The following is a 22,211-nucleotide window of genomic DNA, read 5'->3' as shown; positions in this document are numbered from 1 at the left end:
CAGGAGCTAAAATTACGACTTGCTTAAAATCATCTATAAATAATTTTTCAGTTCCTGCACTGTAGTATGTTTTATGCTGTGACCGTCAAACTCAAACGAGGCAGGTGGAGAAAAGTAAGTTAACTGTTTTCTATTTCCGAAGGAATTGTAATAACTGCTACCTCACTGTTGCACTGTGAGACAAGACTACCAATGCTTGCATGAGAAAATGATTTGTGGTTGCCAAAGAAGCCATGATCGTACATACAGGTAAATATACTTTTCGTTCAAAGCTAATCGATTAACAAAATTTCTTCTCCAGACAGGGTAGAACTAGGAATGGTTCGGGCATCCAGGAAGAACCAGCGTCTCTTCAAATAATTAAAACTTAAAATAATATTAAGTGTTAAAATTAATTATTCATTTGAATTTTCAATAAATTTTAATGAAAATGAAATAATTAATTCTCAAACACTTCTTATTAAAAACTGTTTCAATCTAAAAATGCTCTTTCGACTGCTGCCTGTTTAAACTTCTTTCCTTACTAAGCTATTCTTTTGGCTCCATGTTAAGCATAAATTGTGTTTTATATACGAACGATAACAGCAATGCTGATTGCTGAAAAAACTCAAAAACACAATACCACAGTGAAAGGAACGCAGGGACCAGAAACGGCTGCCTGGTTGGCTCAGCAAAAGCACTCACCATCCACGAGTTGGCTATCTGGAAGAGTTTCCTCCAACCCCTGAGATTGTGCGAATCCATCTCCAGCCAAGCAACGAGTCCAGGGATCCAAATGCCAGTAAAGGCCAAGGACACGAAGAACAACATCTTGGTGCTGGAGCTGGAAGAAAAGCAATGGGGGACTTTTAAATGCTCCTTTTAATTTTTTATAAACACAATCATGTATTACCATGATTCACTTTTTAAAAAAAATCCTTCTACACTCTGGAGAGAAAATTTACCAATTAGTCATATACTATCTTATGCCTTCAGGTCAATCACGGAGGATCGCATTATACAATTGAAGATAAGGCCAGCGACACAGCTACACTGGAGGAAAATTTCCATTTAAATGCTCACGAATATGATGAGCCTACTATTTCTCAGGTGAAAAAGGCTTTAACCATTTTTATGAAAACCCTCCCGCGTCTACCCCACCCCCAACTCCACTATACATCAGATTGTATAAATACCCCGTGTGGTGACCGAGGTGACCCAAAGGTGACCATGTGGTAACCAATGGGCAAGAACAGTCCCAATGTATGTCAATTCATGTCGTAGAAGGCGACTAAAATGGGGTTGAGGGTAGGGTTAACAGCCCTACCCAGTAAATAAAAGAGTCAAATCAGTCCCCTGCCTTCGTGTGTCAATCGGCCTACTGATAGTTGCCTCGGGCAACAATTAGTAGGCTTGCAAGCAGGTGCATCAAGTGCCTTTCCTTTCACTTAGATTAAATAACTTATGTGACTTGTACTAAATGTAAATTAGTGCACGCATCTCCGGATCATCTTTTACATTGTACAAGGCTTGACAGAGAGGACATCTGTTCCAGTAAACTCCTGGTGTAGAATTTCTTGAAGACTCTTGGGCTCTTGGACCTCGACATGCCAGCAGCTGGACAAGAGGAATAAGTCACCACCAACAACAGATTGTATAAATGACTGATTTAATTCAAGACAACATCAATAATGAAAAACTCGCAATACAGTCTGACCAACATCCGGTTTATAGGCGTCAATGGATACATCTATTAGTTTTCAGGGATGTCAGCTTTTGCAGATGTGTGTTAGCTTCTAAAGCAGAGTCACCTTCAAATGAGCTGAACACGCGCATCAAATTTTTACTTTCCCTCTCATTCAAATAGACTCGTCTTAACTGGACGTTAACCAATTACATACACTCCTGTTTGTAAAAATTGCAACATTATGAAGGAAGCATCATAGTTGAAAGAAATTTAATACACAGTTGAGTGGTAATGGTACAAATAAATGATTACATTTTCAAACCAAACAAACAATAAAAAGAAATAGAAATTAGTATTTTGTGTGGCTACCACGCGCCGCAGTAAGAGCTGCTACACGACTTGGCATGGAGTGAAACAAACTTTGAATATCTGCCTGCGGAAGAGTATTCCATATTGTTCGTATGCGCAACCAAAGTTCGTCTGTCGAAGCAGCGGAACGAGGATCACGGGCGAGACGCCGCCCAAGGAAATCCCACACGTGTTCAGTCGGTGACATATTCGGGGAATATGCAGGCCAAGGAAGAAGCTGTACCTGCTGCGATTCAAGATAGGATTTGACAGTCCTGGCGACATGTGGACGGGCATTATCCTGCTGGAATACAGCCCCTGGCAATCCTTGCAGGAAAGGAATAGCTTGGGGCTGTAAAACTTCGTTTATGTATCGTTTACTGTTCAAATTGCCCACAATTCGTAGCAATTGTGATCGTCCATGATATGCTCTGGCACCCCAGATCATAACTCCGGGTTTTCGTCTACTGTGGCGTTCGATAATGCAGTCCGGAATGTGCCGTTAACCGGCACAGCGCCTGACACGAATTCGGCCATCATGGTGCCACAAATTGTGACGGGATTCGTCAGAAAATACGACCTGCTGCCAATCAGGTCCACTCCCGGATTTCCGAGCTGTCCGACCCTCGTCCGTCCACTGCTTCCAAACACGCATGATTGTGCTGCTGTTACGCTGCACACGAGCGGATACTGCACGATAAGACAAGCCAGCATCACGAAGGCCGACGATTCTGTCCCGTTAAACTCCGAAATTTGCTCAAATTTCGCTTTCTTTCGTCGAAGAGGCATAGTAAAGCTTCAGTTAACGTTTGCTCTAGCATATAACCACCGATAATCATACACGCCTTGCTACAGCAGTCTATTTATATTCGGTTCGATCCGCCGTTCAGAGGGCGCTGCTCAGCATACGCATGCGCTACCGGTCTGCAATTCTAATCATGCCCTACTTTACATTTCCTGCAATTTTCAGCTCACTCGCGTAAGTCCTTCGTAGTGTTGCAATTTTCACAAACAGGAGTTTATAATTCGTGGGCAGGCTGTATGTGCAGGGCCGCGCCGTCCCTATGTGCAAAGTCGTGCGGTGCACGACGGCGCCAGAGCCAAAAAGGCGCCGAGCTCTACGAATAAATGCTCCAAATGAAAAAAAAAATCTAAAACCCAAAAAATAAAATAAAATTGAACTTTTTACTTTTCTATTAAAGTACCTGTGAAATTATACTGCTCATTAAAACAGACAATCCTACTTGCTGCCTATCTATAAGGGGGAAAGAATGCCTTGTTGTGTCTGAATATGCTATTCAGAAGCGCAACCTTTTATACTGAAAACATGTGATGCTAATTAATGCATACATCGGCATTTTTCTTCATATGTGGGAGCCATGAATGTTATTTCGGTATGTCTATAATTTCACAAGGTTGAGCATACGAAGCAGTGCAAGAAATTTCCTGTTCCCCATTTTATTCTTGTGGTGAATATGTTATAATTTGTGCAATATGTCTTTTTGTGATTTTTAACTACTGTCTTTGGTAATTCCACTGCATCATGCTATCATACATTAAAAAATACGGTAAGCACATTAGCATATTATTTACTTGTGCGTAATATGGATTATTTAAAGACAATAATTTAGATTAACTTTTAGTTCCGAAAAGTAACGACTTGACCATGATTACTCAATTCCAATTTCATCATGCTCAATTCCCCTTTCAAGTTTCATCCCCTTTTTCTTCAACTATTTGTGTATTAAATTTAAGAAAGAGCTTTGGACAATGTGTTTGTTTTAGACATTAAATTCAATGCCTTTTTAACGACTTCGTAAGTTGGAAGTATTCATTTTAACGGCAAGTTTTAGTTTCAGATTTTAAAGCGAAATATCTTCTGCAATATTATCCTTTAATTCTGAAATATAATCAGTCACCTCCTGTTTCGTGGCGCAACCAGAGTTGTCCACAGGACACCCCTTTGGTTGCACTGCCCCGTGCCCCCTCCTCTCCAGAATGCTTGGTTGAATGTTTTTCAAAAAAATTTACTTCTGAAGGGGCGGGAGGAACGCGTCCAACAAAGTGATTTTAATAAGGAAAAAATAATGATGTTAGGTTAAAACTTTAATATCCACAAATTGGTCAGCTACTCCCCCTCCGTCCTATTCCTTTTATATTTTTAAGTTCGCTTGAAAATAAGAAAGTTTTCAAAATGTTACTCTGCCGAATCACTCCCCCCCCCCCCCCCCCCCCGCTAAAGGCATTACGGAGCATCTCAAATTTCGTTTCCAGATCTTAAATTTCACAAAATTTCGAGAAAGTTCCCGAATCCGAAACAACATCGCTTGAAACTCCGTTCGAAAATCACCTAAATTGCGTTTTTAGAGCTTCAATTTCGAAAGAATGCCGGCCCTAATGTCACCAAATGTGGTCTTACAATCACGTTTTTAAGACTTCATTTTCAGAAAATATTCGGGCAAAGGCCTCCGAACCTCCTTTCTTAAATATCATAAAAACGTACATTTTTCATAAGTCTTTTGAAAAACCTAAGTTAAATAGCCTCTGCACCACTTCTCCGAAAATCACAGAACACTGCTTAGGTTTTAGGACTTTAATTTTGAAAAAAAAAAAAAATCAGGGGGGGGGAGCTCCAGAATTTCGTTCTTGTAAAAATCTTCAAAGTGTCTTTAATTGCGTTTTTGTTCAATTTCGAAAAATTGGTGGAGAGAAAAGGGGAATTGGTTTCTATCTATTTTTCAAAGAAAAAAACGATCGGGAAGAATCTCAGGGTTCCATTCCTTATTCTAACGTCTATAGATATGAGCTATGCAATCATGTTTTAAGGCTTCAGCTTCTATAAATTTCCGCAGATCGCCTTGTTTCCTTTTCCCCCCATAACACCACCAAAGACCGTCTAAAATCGCGTTTTTCAAAATACATATTTCAAAAATTTTTCCGGGGAGAATCCTCGGACCCCTCTTATTAAAAGTTTTTTTCTTTTTTTTTTTTCAATTTGTGCCCCCTAAACCTATTTTTCAGTTGCGTCACTACTTCTGTTGTCATGTTTTGACAGGCATAAAAGTTTTATTAATTATTCATCATTTAGAGATTAGATAGATATTCAAAGTGGCTTTAACTTATATCAGAGGAGCTGCAGAACGCAAAATAATTTCGAGATATGAAGTAAAAACGTACACCATATTGCGAAATTAAATATTCACACTTTTTGTTTTTTGTATAAACTAAAGGCCAAACGTATTTTTTTCCGTTTTATATTTGTCTACAATACCTCCCACCAGGTGTTAACTATATTTTCCTCGAACGCCAGAGCAAAAAGGCCCTCAAAAGACATTTGCACGACGGCGCCGATCAGGCTTGGCGCGGCCCTGTGTAGGTGTATTTTTTGACATTAGCAAAGCTTTCGACCGTGTTTGCCATGATGGGTTCGTTTACAAACTTATCAAATTGAATTTCCCATATTACTACATCAAATTCATCCACCACTATCTAGATAAAAGAACTTTTCAAGTTAGAATCCAAGATTGCCTATCAATTAAACACCCATTTATGGCGGGGGTTCCCAGGGGATCGGCAATGGGACCTACATTGAGCAATACTCTTACCATGATTTTTCAACTTCCGACACTCATTTCACTGCCTCTTCACTGATGATACCGGCATCCTAGACAGACACTTCAGCAAACATGTTGCCCGACTCCGACTTCAAAAATATGTTAATTTCTTACTTCACTACCTTAAAAAATGTTGCATTGCAGTTAACCTGACCAGGGGTGATTTAATTATTAAATTCACTATAAAAAAAAAAATTAAACCTTTTTGTGTAAGAAACGTTTATTAAAAAGTTGGAATCTAGACTCAATCTTTTTCGATACATTTTTTTTTGTTTTGTTTTTGTATATGATGCGATACTATTTAAAAACAAAGCATGCCATACATAGTGCGATTTTTTTATTTTCTTTTACACTATTCATTCTTTGTAAAAGAAATAAAAAACAGCTCATCCTAATACGTTTTTCACTTTCCAGACGCAAATGAAATCCCTGCCAAACCTTGACCGTGGCGTAAAATATCGACTGGGAAAATGTTATGTAAGAATTAGTGATGTGCCGGATCGCATAAAAGCTACCTTTACTCCTGTTCGGTCATAGGAAAATTTCAGGCCCTCTCATTGGCTTATTCGAGTGTCAATCAAAGCTTCAAAGACGCCATTGTAATGTTGCTAGTCGTCTTTCGCACTGTGTTTCTCGTTTGTAATCTGCTAAATACGAATAAGCATTTGCAAATGATATCTTTAATTGAATGTTGCTGTCAAAAACAGCATTATTATTTCCAATCAATTTCATTCTTTGCAAAACAAATGAAAGCTGCCTTTGAGCTACTATGCTTTGAAATAAAAATAGGTGGCGCCATCTTTGAGCAAAAAATGCATGTTTTACGACATTGTCTTGATTTAAATTGAAGTTATTTTAAAAATAATTCTCACGGTCAGTGGCGTAGCTAGACCCGACTTTCGGGGGGGGGTTACTTCTTATATATATATATATATATATATATATATATATATATATATATATATATATATATATATATATATATATATATATATATATACATATATATACATATATATATCAGGGTTGGCAAAAACCCGGGTTTTTTTAAAAAAGCCCATGGACCCAGGGTTTTTTGGGTTTTTTTAAATAAAACCCAAAAAAAAACCCCAACTAAAGTTGGGTTTTTTAAAAGAAATGTGGGTTTTTTTTGTCTTTCTTTAGGGAAAATGTGGGGTACTTGTAGCATATTGTAGCGTAAGTATATGGACAAAGCGCAAAAATTATCTTCGGGTAAAAAGCTGGAAAACTAGTTAAAATTCAGCATTTTATGAAGAAAAGTATAAAAGACGAAAAAACCCAAGAATGTTTAAGTTTCAGATTTTTTAATTTTCATTATTACCAACAGTTAAGGCAAAGTTACTTCTCGGGTGATAAAATCTATTGTTCGTTTTTAATTACTAATTTTTTTTTTTTTTTTTTTTTTTGCATTTTACTTTATAGTATTTCATTTTTTTATGCAAAACTACTGTAGAACCTCAATTAGTTTAAATCCCTTTTTACTGAATTCCAGCTTAATCAAGACATTTCTTTGAATTTTATGTTGCCTGTTTTTCTATTTCTGTGTACAGGGTAAGAAATATTAAACTTTTTTGTAAAATAATGAAAATACTGTACCTGTTCTGTTTTCTGTCGACCGTTTGAAAAATCTGTTTATTTCTAAAAAATTTACCTTGTGTTTATTCAAGATTTGTGACGTGTTGGTTTGCAGAAAATAATTTACATGAAAGCCTTTTAACTAGATTAGTTTCCTCTGTACAATCTACAAATATTGAGAAAACCAGACGTGACAAGACTTGGTCAAGATAATTTGAGTTATTTATTGACCAGAAGAAAAAGTTAAATACATTTATTTAAAATCTTTGAAGTATTTTTTTGATGCCGTTACGAGTTAAGAAATACTATTAAAGCTCAAAATTCATTTTTTATGTTCATTGTCTATGGTGAAGAACAAATAAAAAAGAAGTTTAAATTGTAAAAGTATTTAAATTAATTAATTTTTTTTAAAACTTCTCATAAAATTTAAAAAAACCCAAAAGTGGGCTAAATAATGGGTTTTTTTTAATGGATTTTTTCAAAAAAACCCATTGGGTCCAACCCAATTGGGTCCAATTCGGCCAACCCTGATATATATACATATATACATATATATATGTATAATCGCTTGGAATTTTTCCCTTTTCTTCTTTTTTTTTCTTTCTCTTCTCTCTTCTTTTTCTCTTTTTTTTTTTGAGACTAACTTTTCGGGGGGGGGTTTTGTCCCCAAAACCCCCCCCCTTAGCTACGCCCCTGCTCACGGTAAATTATTTTGTAGATGGAAAAGAGCGAATTCTGCAATTTTTCATATTCTTAATGATATTTAATGCAATTTAAACAGCACTTCTTAAAGACATGATTACTATTTAACTTAATAATAAATACTTCTAGTGAATAATTTAATACATAATAATTTCTAATATAATTTTCTCTTGTGCCAATTTATTTCTAGCTAATTTCTATTGAATATGAGTTAGCATTCAAGAATAAGACCTTTAATTGAGAAGTGAGTCCATCTGGAAAAAGTTCCTTTTTGTTTTGGAAGAATTTCCTTCTTTACAAAAAAAAAAAAAAAAAAAACTAATCCTTTACTTCAAGATTATGTTTAAAAGAATCAGCTGTTCGTGCACTACTATTTGATAACGTCAGCTGAACAAAATATCATATCGTTATTGGTTAAAAGCTTTATATAGCTCTCTTACATGTTGTCCATTTTTTTAATGTTAATCCGTTTTTTTTTTGTCTATATTTTGTTTATCGTATCGTTCATTGATTGGATTGCTTTATGTGTGTCTTCACTGGTTAAACTCATAATCCTGAATTAAATTATAAATAGTCGATGTGTACTCTTTATAAAATGCTAAAACAATTGAGATGTCTGTATTTAAAAAAGAAAGGCTTCCACCTTCATTAAATTCAATTTTTTTAAATACTTTAAAAAAAATTTCAATGAATGTATGATATTTAATATATTTGAATGATTACATTCAAATTGTTTCAGAACTATTCATGAAACCACGAAAGTCTTATCAGCAGTACAGCAAAAAAATAAGGAAAACTTTTTTGCTAATTTTGCTGAAAATATTTAACAGCTGCAGTTCTCTTCATGGGTCAGTCTAAAAAATTTCGCTGTATTTTTTATTACAATACATTAAAAGTCATATATTGATTTCAAAATTGTCTCAAAAATGGTTGAGTTACAAGTTAGAATTTTGTAAAACTTTTTTTCCCCAAAATGTATTTAAGTTAAATAGTAAATGAAACTGCATGAAATTCTCTTGAATTGCCTCATCAACTGTGTGTGAAAATTTTTTTTTATTAATAATAAATGAATTTAAGGTAAAAACGGTGCGATTTCTGAAAGTTTGACTTGAAATAATATTTATATAATTTTACATTATGAAACATTGCTTTTTAATGTTATTTTCAATTATTTCATTCAAGAGTTTAAATTACCTATTCCTTTTTACATAACTTTAAATATTATGAAGAATATTAAAAGATAAAGAATTTGCAGTTTAATTAAAAAAACTTACATTGAGAATTAGTTGACAAATGAGTTAAATTAAACTCCAATAGCTTTTTCTTCAAAAGCGACATTTTTTGCTTAAAGATTATTAATTAAAGATTATTATAAAGATATTTATTCGCTTAATTATATATTTTACAGGTTTTTAAAAAAAGCAGAGCATTATTTTATTTTATGCGTTATGAAATTAGAAGGACACAAGAAGGATATGTTTGCCAGACTCACTCAAAATTCAATTGGAAGTCTTATTCTTGAATGCTAACTCATATTCAATAGAAATTAGCTAGAAAAAAATGGCACAAGAGAAAATTATATTAGAAATTATTATGTATTAAATTATTCACTAGAAGTATTTATTATTAGGTTAAATGGTAATCATTTCTTTATAAGAAGAGCTGTTTAAATTGCATTAAATGTCATTAAGAATATGAAAAAATTGCAGAATTCGCTCTTTTCCATCTACAAAATAATTTACCATGAGAATTATTTTTAAAATAACTTCAATTTAAATCAAAACAATGTCGCAAAACATGCATTTTTTGCCCAAAGGTGGCGCCACCTATTTTTATTTCAAAGCATAGTACCTCAAAGGCAGCTTTCATTTGTTTTGCAAAGAATGAAATTGATTGGAAATAATAATGCTGTTTTTGCCAGCAACATTCAATCAAAGATATCATTTGCAAATGCCTATTCGTATTTAGCAGATTACAAGCAAGAAACACAGTGCGAAAGACGACTAGCAACATTACAATGGCGTCTTTGAAGCTTTGATTGACACTCGAATAAGCCAATGAGTGGTCCTGAAATTTTCCTATGACCAAACAGGAGTAAAGGTAGCTTATATGCTGCCGGGTCGTTAAAAAAGTAGATCCGCGGATACGGATACGGATCCGGATCATTAGTGTCAAGATCCGCGGATACGGATACAGATACGGATCTCAAAATGTTTTTTACCCAATTCAACTATCCAAGTGTAAAATTTGTTACGGAAGGTATTCTCGTCAGAATAATGGCAGTTTCTTCAAAAAAAAGTCAACTGCGGCAAAAATATAATCAAGAATATGATTTATTCTTTAAAGAAATCTCCGTCAAAATTGAGGGAGAGTTGGAAGGAATGGGTCAGCGCTGCATTAATGCTTAGATGGAATTTGAAAAATTATTTCTAGCTTACTCGGTAGATGTAGGATACAGGAGCAAGAGTGTAAAGCTGCTACTGGACAGTCTAGAAATAATTTTTTGTATTTTATTTCAGCATAAATGCAGCGCTGACCCATTCCACCGAACTTACTCCGACCGACGAAATATAGAGCCACGAACATGTGGAGGACTTATTATTTTTGCATATTCAGTCGAATTTGCATGTAATTTTACTTTATCCTGAAAAGTTTAGCCACCGAGCGTGTGTCAACAGCAAAAAAAAATTTATTTATAAGCGAGTCGCTTATTTGCTAGATTCTGTCTCCTACTTGCATGCCGGCTGGTGGCAGGATGTACGACGTCTATATTTTTAAATTGTAAATAAAAGAATTTTATTTTATATCCAAGTATTCTTCATATGTTCTCATGTCGATTGTGAACATTTTCAGTATGTAGAGAGGTGATAACTGATGGGTATTGAAAATAGCGTTCATAATACTGGGGTGTTCAGAGTACAGAGAGGTAAGCACACGATTGTGAACATGTTGAGTATGTAGAGAGGTGATAACTGATGGGGATTGAAAATAGCGTTCATAATACTGGGGTGTTCAGAGTACAGAGTGGTAAGCACACGATCGTGAACATGTTTAGCATGTAGAGAGGTGATAACTGATGGGGATTGAAAATAGCGTTCATAATACTGGAGTGTTCAGAGTACAGAGAGGTAAGCCTATGTTAAGTTTATGGAGTTTCGCCGGTACCATCAAAATGTGCTCAGAATATCCGGATGTTTCCGTTAGAGTGTTCAGATAGAGGGAGTCACATAGTAATTGGATATGATTTTTAAAATTTTCAACTGTTTTGCACAACGTATGGTTTACATTTACGGTAAGAACATTCATAAAATTGTCCAAGCGGATCCAAAAAAAGTCCGAAGACGGAAAATGTGTTAGCAGGATAATTCACAAAAGCAAGAAAATGTCATAACACTCACTTAAGCTCTTGAACGACTTCTTCTCTTTTGATCTGCGGTGAAGTTAAATTACAACAGATGACGACGCTCCAGATGAGAGAGCTCTAAATGGGGGAAATGATTTGATGCATGAAGCAAGCATTATTCATTCATCCTTAAAATTGTACCCCAAATAGGCTTATTTTTATTTAAACAGTAAGACAGAAAGAAAGACTTTTTTTTTCGGTCGTTTAACACCAAAATCAACTCTCAACCTATGATTATTCAAAAAGTACATATGCTGTACGTTGGTACTTCTTGGTGGTTACTATCAGGCTACAGCACTACAAAGCGGTTTACAAAGCATCCAGATGAATCAGGTTGAAACTGAAGTCAAGAAAAACGTTCTTTCATTAACAAACCCCCAGCCTAAGGGGCTGTTCACTTATCGGCCGTCCGTCCCGTCCATTCCAAATTTTCCCACACGAAACAGGTTTTCTTTGCTGGTTGCCATGATAGCTAGCCATCTTGGACGGGACCGGTTTCGATCAGCAGACCCTTGATATCTGACGGCCGTCAAAAGTAGGACAGCATTTCATCGACTTCCGCCAAGCAACGCCCTCTTCTCTCTGGTGGGTGATTTCAGTCACGTGATTGATGTGCGGCGACCGTATGTGAATGCTACTCTGCTCTCGTCGGCAGTCCGTCACGTCAAAAAACGGGATGGACGGGACGGACGGCCGATAAGTGAACTGCCCTTAATCCGTGATTATTTATTTATTTTTTATTATATTTTAAGTTTAAGTTATTTCATATATTAAGTACCTTTGGGCATGAAAATTAAACCCGATGGATCTGGAATCTTTCAAGATTGCCTACATTGGCCGGGCAAGCGACTTGACCTGGAACACATTTTCAATTGCCCGTCCATCATAGTGGTCCTCTTCAAAATATACCTGAACTGTACAAAGCGAACACTGTGTACAAACAAGGCGAAAGAAGTTGCCAGGGCCGTTCTTCAAGCCACCGGCTTAATTTGACTTTTTTTCTTACTAAAAAAAATTCTTTTTTCTTTTGTTTTACTGAAACTTTTTCTTTTTTTTTTTTTAATTTTCATTTTGTACTTGCCACACGACACCAACAGCAACAAGTACTTTTTCTATAAGTTGATACTTCTTGATGGATACTATCGAACTTTACGAACTAAAACGAAACTTTAAATATGCAACTACATCGTTAAAAAAACCTAAAGCATTCTGTACCAACCACAAAATGTGTTTTATTGAGGTTTAAAAGAAGGAAGGCATCTGGCCACACCGTATATAAAAAGAAAGAAAATACAAAAGAAATCATTTAATAAAGTCTTTAATTTTTATGAGTTAAATTTATTAAATCAGTGTTCGATATTCTTTTTTTTTTCCGAATCTTACTTACCACACTGATGAAGGCCAGAGGACATGCCAAGGAACACCTCATCCCTCGACTTGGGCCCACCATGCATCTGCAAAGAAACCAACAGTCAAAAAGAAAACTCAGATGCAGAGTCGAAAAAAGGAGCACATAGCATTCGTTTACCAAGAACCAATTTAATATCTTTTAAAACAATAAACAAGTACGATCATTGTAAAGAACTAAAAACAGGTAAAAGACATTCAAAGGTAAAACTACAGCATGACAAGTCAAGGGAAAAATGACCAGCTGCCGACTGCCGCGTGCAGGCTTTTCAAAACGTCAACACTGGCACTGGCGAGTCAAGTTGAGGTGTACTCTGCTGGCGCTGCAAACCAACTTTTACAAGATTCGCAGCAACTCTTGAAATTCCAGAAAATGACTCGTGAGTTTGTATCCGTTAGTTATAGTCAAATCATACTCTTTGCGACATCGACAAAAATATGATTGTGAACTTTCAATGCACATCGCTGACTACATAATTAGGGTAACGGCACCACTAACAGGCATGCTTAAGACATGGCTCTCATATTAACTCAATTTTCCGAGCCTTTTTATGTATTTAGACTTCTGAAACTATTTTTCTCTCATGCAACTACATCTCATCTAAGGTTTGGGTCAGGCTTGAAGTTGATTACGAGAAAATGTAATCGATTACGATTATGATTACCAGCTCGAAAGATAGGAGATTACGATTACGATTATAATCCTCTGCCAAAACGTAATTACGATTACAGCAACAATTAGATTATGTCAAAAATGTAATCGATTACAATTACGATGTGCCGATTACGATTTTGATTACGATTACGGACTCGTGAGAGGAAAATACATGCACACATATACTATATTATTCTTATTATTTTGCGGCAACAATGTCATAGTTAAAAAATTATGATTTTTGATTGTGCTTTTAAATGCTACATAACTATTTTGACCATATATCCTGCACAGGTAATTAGGTGTGCCATATCCAAATGACTTGCCCCATCATAATGCATTTTGTACATGATTTAAATTTTTATTATTATTTTTCATACAATCAATACAGTTTCTAAAATTTATGTACTATATTTCTACATTCTATTCTCTACAATTTGCTATAAGATTATTTATTTCAACCTATTTTTTTGAAAAAAAAAATAAACCTTTGTATTTAATTTTGCAAAACATGCATAGTATTAAAATATATGCTAATAGTATAAATAAATGATAGGAAAATAAATGTTCAAAATTAAATACTGCAATCAAAACAATTTTTTATTGCATTTTGATAATACCAATGCTTTAAATGTATCATGTTTCATCCTCATTCTCTGTGAGGTATAAAACTTTCCGGCAATACTGAATAACCGCTCAACTGGTGCAGATGATGCACAAATTGACAAGTACTTGGGAGCAATTTTGCTCAGTAATGGGTATACATGAATATTGGATCCCCAGTATTCTAGGGGATCAATATTATGCCCATTTGGTGCGCTAGTTTTATTAGTATTTATTTCGTTTTAGATTTTCTCCTCTATTAAGGAATTATTATTTTTGTAAGTGCTGGCTCGTTTTTCTAAAAATGCGAACAATTTCCCTTTTTTTGCAGGCTGTTTTGGTGACACATCTTTTGTGTCCTTGGCTTCTGATTCAATACAAATGTTATAACAGTCTTTGTTAGACCTTATTTCTTCCTTGATAATTTCTTTTCTTTTATTTTTTGTGCATGAATCGTAGCAGTAGCATTTGAACCTTGGGTCAAAAATAAAGCCACTTGAAATACTTCCGATTCTTCATAGTGACTCATTCTAGAAGTTAGTTCTGACAATAGCTTTTTTACTGTCGTATTCGAGTATTGCAAATTCTTGGTCAGGAGGTCCCATTGAGCTGTAACACTAAGAGGAGAGCGAACTAATCGGTCCGTTTTTTGCCCAAGCGAGTATGGCAAAAGAATCGCACTTTTAACATTTAAACTCAAGTTTTATCATGTAAAGCCTTTTGCCATGCAATTTTCAAATCCTTAATGTGTTCAAATCGTTGTGGCAAAAGAACCGGTCTTTTGCCATTAAACAAGATATTTTATAATGCAATTAGTTTTGCCAAACTCGCTCGAAATTCAGACCGTGATCCTCAGTGTAGAAGAAGGGGAACTTCTCTCTCCTCTTAGTGTTATAGCTCAATGGGAGGTCCTCAAGATGGTGCTTGAACACTTTTAAAGCAATATAATTGGAAAGAACTTTAAAAAATAAAAATGAGTATAATAAGTTTTGCTATGATTTCCAGGCATTATTTTTTTCCCCACATGCATAAGCATTTTATAATAATATTTTTATATCTCAGTTTTTAAAGAACACTGAAGTGTTTTTATTTCCTCAAAAAACATGAATGTAAAACAAACTAAAATGCAAAAGGCATATATTGACAATATTCTAAGCACAAAACGATAGTTAACATTTAAAAATAATTCATAGACGTTACAACAAATGTTTTTAAAATCTTTAAATGCAAACTTTTTTCTCTTATGTACCTATTAAAAATTATCAGCATTAAAATATAAAGTATAAATTTAAGATTAAATTTGATGCGAAAATATTTTGAAAATTCATTTACCAGAGTGATGTCATCACAAAAATCAAAGAACCGCTAAGATAGTGCGCGTGAATGAGCACAGAAGGGCAAATCCAAATTCGCTCTTCTTTTGACAAAAATCCTCCTCTTCCGCTAATGAAATTAAAAAAAAAAAACCACCAAAGGCATATAACTGTTTTTTAGAACTTTCTCGAAACGAAAACATGTGTTCATACAGCACTGTTGGTATTGTTCTCTTTCCGAGGCGGTAGCTCCGCTTGTATGTTTGTCATTCACAGATGAAAAGGAAAATTGATGACCAATCCAACTTGGGGACGCGTTCCTATCAATGACACCTACAAGGTACAAAACCCACAAACTACTTAAGATGCGGCTTGTTTATAACCCTTTGCTAACGAGCACTTAACAGCAGGGCCTAAAGGCCCTGCTGTCTAGTCCTTTGTATGTTTCTATTGAAGTCTAATCTTTTCCTCAGTCCAGATCCCATCGACTGCATAGCATTGTAGAGATGCAACTTGAAAGTTTTCACTTTCAGCAAGTCGGGATTAAACGATTACGGAACAAAATTACGATTATCTAAACTTAGATTACAATTACGATTATGCAAGAAACATTTGATTAAAATTACGATTACAAGATTACGAGTGTCCCATTGACAGATTATGATGATGATTACAATTACACAAAGATGTAATCGATTACGCAGATTACGATTACGTAATCGGCGATTACTTCAAGCCTGGTTTGGGTGCTTCTGGATCTTCTCAATCATTTTATTCTCTTTCTATTTGCTGAATTTCAGAAAAAGGTGTGGCCCCTAGTAACAGACACCGACAATACTGATGATACCCAGTTACAGATGGGATGAGGAAAGGATGAGTAATAAATAGAATGGGGTTGTTTCCTTCAGTCAAAAGCAGTACTTTTTGTCACTGAAATTGATAGAATAAGCAAAAAACAAATAACATGTAATCAGAAAATATTTTTATTTTCCCAACAGTTATTTTTTAATTATTTTTTTTTAAATGTCCGATCCTTCAAACAAGGCGTGGTCTTTATGACGTCACAAATGATGCACTATGGCGCATCTTTCTACCGCATTTCCACGTTATGATAATCAAGCAGCGAATTACAATTGCGCTCTACGCTTGCTATCAACCCTATCGTTGCGAATACACGTGAGTAAAGATGCGAATTAAATATTTTGGACCATGAATGGCAACAGTGAATGGCATTTCATCACTTGTGATGTCATCGGCAGAAGCGTTAAACGGTGAAAGAGCATCGATTTAAGTAATATTTTTAAAAAATTAAACTAAAAGAAATTGTTTAAAAAATGGTCAGATTCTATGTTTTTAAGCATGCTCTTTCAGAAAAAGATACTTTTAAAATTTTGGAAGCGACCCCATTCCCCTTTTCCTTTCAAAATGTGTAAAAGTTCTTTAATTTTAGATCTAATACCTTATTAAATTCAAATGAATATGAAACACCAGCTGACCTCATGGTTGGTTGTTCATAGCCATCCACCACTTCCTTGTATATAAATACCAACTGGCTCATAAAATTCTATCTGATAACACTAGATGGTTGCACCGTATTCATGGGTCGCAGCAGCACCATAGTCTATGGGCCGAGTGCAAATATCGTTCAAGTTCGTTTACCAATCTTAGGGACTACGTGAACTTGCTTGAAATCTATTATAAATGATGAACTCAATAGAAAAATACAATGTTCACACGCTGGAATTGTCTCATTGAGTTTAAATTAGTAATTGAAATAGGAACTTTGTTCCATGGACTGTTAGCACTTATACAAAAAAATTTGTCTCTAGATGGCGCTATTAAACACAATATTTATAGTCTAAAAATTTAATAAACAGTCTTTCAACTGAAATTTTACTGTTTTGCTCAATTTTTCGTTGCAAAATATATTAATACGTTTTAATTTACTTACTTTCGCTTAGTAATTTTGTAACTAAAAGGAAATCAAAAATTGTATCAATCCGCAGCTCTGAATGATCTTCATCTCAAGATTTCGTCTATTACACTAGAGCCAGCGCACATAGACATTGTTAAGTACAAAAAATTAGAAGGCACTTTACTTCACAAAAAAGATATTAACGAATCACCGAATAGAGCAATAATTGACCTACAAAATCTTAAGAACATAAACAACTCTAACAGATGCCAATTCGCAACTCCAACGAACTATAGGGGGCACTGAAGTCACTGTCTAATGGCGGACTTAAAAACTAAAACAAACGCACATGGTAACGAAGAAAATGCTAAAAGTGTTGTGATTTTTGTTCATACGTATGATTTTTTCGCTTTATTCTTTTTAAATTAATTTTCAAAGTCTTGTGGATATTCTGGCCCACGTAGAAAGAAATGAGAATTCAAGAAGCATTACTAAACGTTAAAGATTAATGCAAACTACGTAGTTCGTAGTTCTAAGCAGCTATTTCCACGATGTTGAATTCGATATTTATCAATTCTTGATAAAACTAGATAATAATTGTGGCCTGACAAAAATAACAATTAATGCTAGAAAATTCAATATGACATTACAAATTTTTATCGAAAGAAGATGATACTTTTTTGCCTTGCTTGGCTAGCGCTTATTGTTTTCCATTTGTAGCTGAGTTATTTCTCTCGAATTCCCGAATCGGTTAATTAAAAAATTTTCTGTTTCGATTTTTCTAATTTCTGAGTTACGATTTAATTGTGTCATGTTATGCAAATCATCAACAAAATTCTCACGGATATATGGTGGTAGTTTTCTTTTAAGTTGATTGACCATTATTTCTTTTCACTTATCGAATTCTGTAATCTTACTACCATTTTATTCCACTCATGATAAAAATTAAAAATGGTTTAACTAAAAACGCGAAATCTCGCCAAGGCTACTTTGCTCGCACTATACTAAAACTATAACCCTAAACAAATTTGACGAAACCTTTCAGCTGAGAATAAAAGGAATAAAGTAAATTCTTTCTCGGTTATTCATTTTGTTCTACGATAATATATTCAAGAAAATATTTTGCATACTGTCCATTCCAACTAAATGCTGCTGTAAAATATGGTAAGTTTAATTAATTTAAGATTAAAAAAACTCCCATATTCTTACAAATTCATACAAAACAATAAAATTTTTTACCTTGTATAACGTTATCCAAGTTTGTTAATCCAGAATTTTCGCTTTCTCCAATTATTAAGGAAATAATGAAAACTGACATTATTTTGAGAAGCTCGAGAATACTACTACGGGACGAATTAATTTCTGTAGCTGAAAGCAAACTAAGACACATCGATTGCGTTAATAAATAATCAGAACAAACTGCCTGTGTTTACGTCAACAGACACACGTGGAACGCAACGTGGCAATGTTTTAGTTTCATTTGCAGTTTTGTAAATCACCGCAAGGTAGCGTATTCGAGCGCTGGAGTTCCGAATAGATGTTTAAAAAATATTATAAAATTAAATATTAGCAGACGATAAATTGAAAACTAAAAAGTATATTTCATATCACGATGTTTTATCTTTTCCTTTTTAAATAATATTGCTTTCTGATCACAGACGATATTTTGAGCTCATTTTTAGTCTACTTTCTCGTCAAAGTAGTGTAAAATAAACGAGTTGATGTGTGCATCACATGACTTCCTTTTACTCCAATTTAATGTAATTTTCCCATTATTGGCAATTTTAATGTGATTCAATAGTTTACTCTCTAAATATCACCTCCAGTGGCCAAATTAAAACCAGATTTTAAAAAAAATCGCCAAATTTGTCGTCAAGTTGGCGACAAAACTTGGCGACCAAAAGACTGGCGATATATCGCCAAGTGTCTGCTAAATTATAACACCACTTGAGTATACATCGAAATTAACAATGATTTCCCCCCAAAAAGGGGCAAAAGACCCCTTTAGAAACACCCGAATGCAACCAAAAGAGAAGGTGCACTACTAGACCCCACTAGGAGTCTACGTACCAAATTTCAACTTTCTAGGACTTACCGTTCTTGAGTTATGCGAGATACATACACACATACACACATGCATACATACCTACATACGGACGTCACGAGAAAAGTCGTTGTAATTAACTCGGGGAATGTCAAAATGGATATTTCGAGTGTTTATACGTTCTTAGGCACTTATCCGCATGTGGTCGGGTTGAAAAAAAACTCAACATTAATTCGGGGTTGAGCAATATGGAAATTAAGGCCGAATTTTAAGTGACATTTTTTTTCGCGAATACAGTACTTCATTTTCTGTAAAAGGAAGTAAAAACGAAAGTTATTAGTAAATATAGAAATACCATATCTCATAGACTTAACATTGACGAAAATCAGAGATTAATATGACTGAATCAAAATTAATTAAAAGCGCAAATGTTTTTACCAGGGCTGCGGAACTGGAGTGAAAAAGAACCAATTCCGGACTGTGACTCTTACCCTGTCCCCTCGTTTGTGCACTAACTATCAAGCAAATATTCATTGCTGATGCTTGAATAATTTAATCCAGTGGTGAATAATTTTTTTTTTTACCTGCGGGCCACAACTCACATTAATAGGAATCTCGTGAATCAGAACAAATATCAAATTTATTTATATGGTTTAAGTTTTTCTAGATAGCATGGGAAAACAAGGGAAACGAAAGACAATTACAAATCAAAATTGCTGTCTTAATTACTACATGCTTATTTTATTGCATCTGTGTTTCAGAAATCAATTTTTGACTACTTGACTTCAAAATTCATAACATCGAAAGAAGATTACTAGTATTTTTGGAAGGTTTTAAAATATATTTTTCGTTTTTTAACACTGCATACAACGACGGGGCACATGGGTCATCATTTGATCCGCGGGCTGTAGGTTGAGCACCACTGATTTAATCCATGCTCCCAATTCATCAGAACATTGGATGGACTATAAATGCAGGCAGTATTGAAATACAATGGAGCACTATTTCCATTGCACCAGATAATGTTCAAAAACTAGTCTCCTGTGCATGCCCGAAAACTCGGTGTTCTTCGAAGAGATGCAGTACATGCGAGACGTAAAATTGTTCATGCACATAATTTTCCTCTAGTGACTGTAGCTGTATGAACTCTCAGGAGGAAAATAACTCTATACACAAAAACAGGATAGATGAATTCAGTGATTCTGACGATGATATTTCAGAATGAAGAGTTTGCTTCTTGAAAAAAACTATTTTTGATGTACATGCATAATGTATTTAACGTACATGCATAATGTTTTTAACGTACATGCATAATGTTTTTTAACGCACATGCATAATATTTTAAATGTACATGTACAATATTTTTTATGTATTTAAAATTTGTCTGCCTCTTGCTTGTCAGTTTCACTCCTTTTCATGTATCTATAATGGTCGGTAAAAAAAATATGAGACACTATTTTTTTGTGAACATTGGGTTTTTTTCATCTGTAGACACTAAGGGTTCAGAAAAATATCACTTTTTGTAGTCCCCGAAGTTGGCAAACGAAACCATGTTTTTAAGCATCTTTTATGCCTTCGTCCCACAGCCTACCAGTTTTACCCGCCTAAAATTGTTATTATTTAAATCCAAACTGACGACTGTCTGTTACTGGACCCTTGTCGGTTACTGGTGCTGTTTCCTTACTGTCTGCCCACGGTTGCTATAATATTCGCAAACGTCCAGTTGAGACGAGTCTATCTGAAGGAAGGGGGAAAAGTAAAAATTTGCCTCGCGTGTTTCACCGTAACCCACATGACCGCTCCTATCCGGAAGATTATGGTTTTGCTCGTTTCAAAGTGAGTGACAATTTTAAAAAACTAACAGACATATGCAATAGCTGGCGTCCCGGAAAACTAATAGATACGTCCATTTCCGCCTGTAAACCGGATATTAGCCTTATCATCTCCTTGGTGGTCAGATTGTAAAGCTGCACTTTTCAACGACAATTACTTGCTCTTTGGCATATTGTGCTCCCATCACTAAAAATTAGTTTCGTCCACAGCAAAGTGGTTTATCGATTACATCATGACGTCATTCGGATTTGATAAATCGTCGCTACTGGTTCCATAGCAGCTGTTGATTACGTTGCATTTTGTCCCTGTCGCAATGGTTATGAACATTATCTTTGTGACAAAATGAATCCCTCCTCCCCCGAAAGGACCCTTTGTTTTCACTTTTCTTCTTGTTTGAGAAAAATAACTTTTCTTTTAGGGACTGTACATAAACGAGGTGAACAATTTTTCAACATTTTGAACCCACCCTCCCGAGTCTTACAAAGTGGCACGCTTCAACTTACCCCTCCCTTTGACACATCCCTCCCTCCCTTTTTCCTAAAATTTCACGAATCCCCTTCTCCCTCAAAGCGTCACATTGTTTATGGACGACCACTTAAACGCGGATTACTTCCGAAAACAGGAATCTCGCTGTTGTGAGTGAGGATTTCCAACCGATTAGCTATTATTGGCTAACTAGCGGTACCCGCACGGGTTTGCCCGTAGTAGAAAATTATAAGGTCATTCGGTTCGCCTGTATATTTACAAATCATAAATGATAAATTTCCAGCCAATTTACTATGTTAATTTGTTCGTCCACGTTATGATAATTTGCTCGGTAAAATATTTTTAAAATTAAAAGAAAGAAATCGAATTTTCGAAAAATCGCTTCGCGGTGCTCATCCCTATGCTACGAACTAATTTTGTGCCATATTTCATGAAAATCGGTCGAACGGTCTAGGCGCTATGCGCGTAAAAGACTTCCAGACATCCAGAAACACAGACACACAGACAGCCAGAGACACAGATATCCAGATACACAGACTTTTTTTTAGCTTATTATTAGTAAAGATTTCCAGAAGCAATTTGGTTAAATGGATGAGCCAATTTTAATTATTTTTTTCCGAAAAGCG

At 35.1% G+C, this 22,211-nt stretch overlaps 1 protein-coding gene across 1 annotated transcript in view; it reads right to left on the bottom strand.

Moving 5' to 3' along the window:
- The window catches only part of LOC129229754 (adhesion G-protein coupled receptor D1-like), a 137,598-nt gene that overhangs the window by 5,294 nt on the left and 110,093 nt on the right, over positions 1-22,211 (bottom strand). Inside the window, exons 20-22 of the mRNA XM_054864124.1 lie at positions 12,717-12,783; positions 11,325-11,407; positions 685-823 (exon numbers count right to left, since the gene is read on the bottom strand). Of these exons, the coding sequence (XP_054720099.1) occupies positions 685-823; positions 11,325-11,407; positions 12,717-12,783 (289 nt within the window). The remainder of the gene's footprint in view (positions 1-684; positions 824-11,324; positions 11,408-12,716; positions 12,784-22,211) is intronic.

This window comes from Uloborus diversus, chromosome 9 (assembly GCF_026930045.1).
Source record: "Uloborus diversus isolate 005 chromosome 9, Udiv.v.3.1, whole genome shotgun sequence".
Lineage (NCBI taxonomy): Eukaryota > Metazoa > Arthropoda > Arachnida > Araneae > Uloboridae > Uloborus > Uloborus diversus.
The sequence above is the reverse complement of the archived record's forward strand: the minus strand, read 5'-3'. Positions and strand labels throughout refer to the sequence as shown.